Source organism: Limulus polyphemus, unplaced genomic scaffold, assembly GCF_000517525.1.
Source record: "Limulus polyphemus unplaced genomic scaffold, Limulus_polyphemus-2.1.2 Scaffold3280, whole genome shotgun sequence".
NCBI classification, from domain to species: Eukaryota; Metazoa; Arthropoda; class Merostomata; order Xiphosura; family Limulidae; genus Limulus; species Limulus polyphemus.
Genome location: NW_013668890.1, coordinates 18,697 through 23,089, shown reverse-complemented (window position 1 = coordinate 23,089; position 4,393 = coordinate 18,697). Strand labels below are relative to the sequence as shown.

At 32.7% G+C, this 4,393-nt stretch overlaps 1 protein-coding gene across 2 annotated transcripts in view; it reads right to left on the bottom strand.

Annotated features, from left to right (window-relative positions):
• Positions 1-1,559: 1,559 nt before the first annotated feature.
• LOC106469060 (pancreatic alpha-amylase-like) overlaps positions 1,560-4,393 on the bottom strand; it is a 17,774-nt gene continuing 14,940 nt past the window's right edge. Inside the window, exons 6-8 of one of the 2 annotated variants that reach the window (XM_022397462.1) lie at positions 4,375-4,388; positions 3,189-3,507; positions 1,560-1,896 (exon numbers count right to left, since the gene is read on the bottom strand). In XM_022397462.1, coding sequence (XP_022253170.1) covers positions 1,885-1,896; positions 3,189-3,507; positions 4,375-4,388 — 345 coding nt within the window. In that variant the 3' untranslated portion in view covers positions 1,560-1,884. The remainder of the gene's footprint in view (positions 1,897-3,188; positions 3,508-4,374; positions 4,389-4,393) is intronic. The other variant, XM_013929513.2, reaches the window with a different exon arrangement.

Genomic DNA, 4,393 nt, shown 5'->3' with positions numbered 1-4,393 from the left:
AGCATTTGAAAACCAAAAGTGGGAATTTTTTTAATGCTTTAAAGCTGTGAAAATAATCAAAACTGAAAGTGTGCACAGGTAAGTGTATAAAGGTAAAGGTTTATGGGGTTAAAATTTAACATTTATATGATTGAAGACTGAAGCACTCCTACCTTAAGATTCATTATTATTATTACTCTTACCAGCCATAAGTTACGTAGGGTACTCCCTTACTTAAAATATCTAAGTTCAATTTTATAAAGTAATTCTTTGCTGAAGAGTATTATGTAGTGACTATGACACATCATCTATGTTTTATTGTTAAGGGAAATTTTAGGTACATGTAATCTTATTTTTTTCTTTTGTTCATTTCGTGATGAACAAAAGATGTCAATAATTTCATAATGCCAAGCTTTATTTAATCACAAACTTACTCTTGTTATTTCTAGTTTTAATAGTTATCTATAGATCTGAGCTTCACTTGTGATTAACACAAATCAACATTAATGTCCCAGTTAAGTGTTATTTTCAAACATGCAACTCACTATCTCTGCAAAAGTTATATACACTTACATATTAAAAAACATTGCATTGTTAAAACAGAGGCTCATTAAAATAATCCAAATCATTAAATTAATCCGTTAGGAGTCGCCAATCTGTACTCTGACAAGTAACTGTAAGCTCATGAGGAACAAAGTACTTATTCTATCACACAGTTTTATCAAACCAATATAATTAAACATAATGGTCACTTTAAATACCTCATTTATGCCATGTATAGTTGTTTGAATAACTTTAGCAGAGTGTTCTTCACTTAATTGTCACTATTGTTATGTCATCCGTTTGGTGTGAAACGTGGTTGAATAGATCCAACTTTTGGAGGAATTTGACCTGATGGAGTGACATCTGGTATGATTCCCGGGCAGATTAACAGATGTGTGTGGATAAAAGGCTTATCATCTAGAAACTGTAGCACTTTAGGTTTAACATAGATAATGGCAGATAAATTAATACATAAATAAAAACTGATATTTTAGTCCACGAATTGACAAGTCTCTGGAAAAATCTTATAGCAGTAAGTAGGACTGTAATATTGTTTCCTAATTCAGTATTTTCAATACACTTTGAAGTGAAAGATAAGAAGGTCATTTATTTTACGGTGAAATAAGAAGAAAACGACACTTTTTTACCAATTCTTATTTCAAGACTTTTCTCTCTTTCTCTTTTCTTTTTTTGGTCCCTGTGAGTGAGCGGTAAGTTTACGGACTTACTATGTTAAAATTTGAGGTTCGATTCCCACTGGGTTAAATGACTTTGTTGATCTTTATTACATCTCCATGAAAGAGATATTTGAGTAACTTTGATGTATAGGTAAACATGCGAATGTCCTTATCCTGCGATAATAAGCTGTAAAATCAAATCCAGATTTAGTTGAAACTATCATACCATTCCATTTTTTTGCTATAAATTAAATCTTGCTGTTGGATAGAAAAATCAGCAGATACGCTACTTTTTCACTGGTAACATTTTCCTCATTTACATCAAGTCATTTGTGTTGTTGTGTAAAATGTCGCTGTTTGAACCAAGGGCAAAGAAGTCGTTTATTATAGAATTTTATGTCTGCAGACTTACAACGCTAGAAACCGTGGCTGGCAGAACACCGATAGCTCATTATATTTAAACTACATACAAACAAACAAAAAACGTATACATTTCAAATTATATAAAAGTAGCAATGTCATTGAGTACAAACCACTTAAATAATGAAAATCAAATTATAGGGAAAGAAACATAAGGTTTTACTAAATTCTTACGGAATTAATAATATTAATTAATAACATAAAACATTTTTATTAGAAATAAAAGTAAACAGTTTGATTATCGTGATTTTCGTTTTCAGTCATTTCAAAGTTTGGCCTGAAACAAAAAAGACGAGGAAAAAATTTAACAAACACGGTAAATTAAACAGTAAGGCATGTTCAATAAATTTCGCTACATATAAAAATAGCTTTAGGAGAAAGATACCTGTCCCATTATGAAGAACAAGTCACTTTGGTTAAAGTACTTCTTGATGATAAGATAATCTTAATTTGTAGAGAATTTTACAGAAATATATTCCAAAGCTGACAGATCATTAGAAATTTAATTTTTTCTTTTATTCGCTTCCTTTAACTCTTAACTTGTTAAAATTAATTACACAGGCTGCGATGGCTTCATTGTCTTGAAATTTTTACATCTTCTATAGTAATTCCTGTACACTGAATCCGAAAATGATACCAATTTTTTTCCATTACGTATAGATTTTTCACAAAACGTCATATGTACTTTTACATAAGTAAATTATTTTCATTGAAGTTGGGTCACATTTTGTTATGCTTAAAATGTTGACAACCACTTGCTATAGATTTCTCTAGACCAATCGCAATGTGAGTCTTATTGATCGTTCTATAACCCACGAGAAACACCCTAGTGACCCGGCATGGCCAGGTGGTTAAGGCGCTCGACTCGCAATCTGAGGGTCGCGGGTTCGAATCCCCGTCACACCAAACATGTCGCCCTTTCAGCCGTGGGGGCGTTATAATGTGACGGTCAATCCCACTATTCGTTGGTAAAAGAGTAGCCCAAGAGTTGGCGGTGGGTGGTGATGACTAGCTGCCTTCCCTCTAGTCTTACACTGCTAAATTAGGGACGGCTAGCGCAGATAGCCCTCGTGTAGCTTTGCGCGAAATTCAAAACAAACAAACAAACAAACACCCTAGTATATAAACGGTTAACAGGCAGCATGACGTGTCATTTCTGGATAGTATTTATTTGTGTGTGTGCACTTTGACATTATTATTTTTTCTTTTCAATATTACTTATTTGTCGCTATGGCAACAAGAGGTTGTGTAAATGACCCAAACATATTATATTATATTTGTGGTAATTTTGTTGTAAATTTGATCTAAGTAAGATTTTTTTCCCAATTTGTTAAAAATCCTTACGTGATAGAAAAAAATGAATAATATTTTCGAAATCTGCGTAGCTAAATTATGGAAAATCAGTTACTAAAACCAAAACAACTTTCTGAAGTTTAAATTCGCTGGCTTATGTTATTCATTATATTTCCTACGGACACAATATACAGTGGCTATCAAAGTGTCAGTGAAAGGGGAATGTTACTTGACATTATTGAACGCTAATAAATCACTCAAGAAGTCATTCGTTACCTCTAGATGAATTGCTAAGACTGGATCTTCCCACTTATTGTCTATAAAAATCTGGCTATATCCTAATTCGTCAACTTCGATAACATGACCAGTACAAGTGTCGTCTTTCTTGTTTCCAGAAATAACGTCACAGTAACTTCCAGCTTCTAGACCAGTTTGCAAACGTTTATTGAGTGGAAAATTCTCGTTATTGATGGCGACGAAGCCACGATTGCCTCGACTGAAAGCGATCTGATTTCCACCGTTATCCCACCAGTTTTCCACTTGATGGGCTCCCACGACATTCCTGAACTTTACCATATGGTAAATTTGTCGCCATCTGTTCAAAAAACGCAAAGAGCTAGAAATTTAACGCAACAATGTGACCTATATAAAAAAAAATGTTCAATTTCTCAATGTTACATTGCTAGTCTTCATCGGAAACGTGCAACTCAATAACGTGAGATGCACGTGCACCTCTAATTTTGTATGATGTAACGTTGGCCACAAAAATTAGTTTTCATTTTTTTCGACCCCTATTGTTTACCTTTGTATTTAACAACAAACAAACAAACAAAACTTATTTTCTTTCCTGGAAATATAAGTCTTGTTTTGTTTTAATTCGAGTTCATTAGATCGTCATCGCTTAGGACTTTAAAAAAAAATTAGCTTAGGTTTTTATGCATTTGCATTCAATTTCACTGAAATCTCATTTTTTAATGTCCAGTTACTACTATAATGTCATTTGTTTTACTTATAATTGGTAGAAGCAGCTAAAGCTGCCCAAAATGTATAATTATTATATATATACATTATTACAACATATAAGAGTGTAATCTAGTTATTGTCAACGATGGTGTATAGTTATCTTAAATGTATCAAAATAGCAATAAATGAACGAACACAGAAATATCTACATAGTAAATACCTTGTAACTTATTTGAATAACAAAAATCAGTTGATTATCTAAAAACGTAACTGCTGTTTTAAATTCTATCTCACATTCTTGCTACCCTTATTGCTACCCTCTCTCTCCCAGTGTGAGTGAGATAGAAATGCCCATCACTACCGTGCTACATATTATGAAAATGAGGTTACAGAAATCATCTACTCATTAGCACACGCGTTAGAATTATCGATATTTATATATATATTTTTTTTTCTGTACTTGTATGTTTTTAAATGTGTGGCAGATAGTTTTACATACCTGTGTTCACAAACCCATC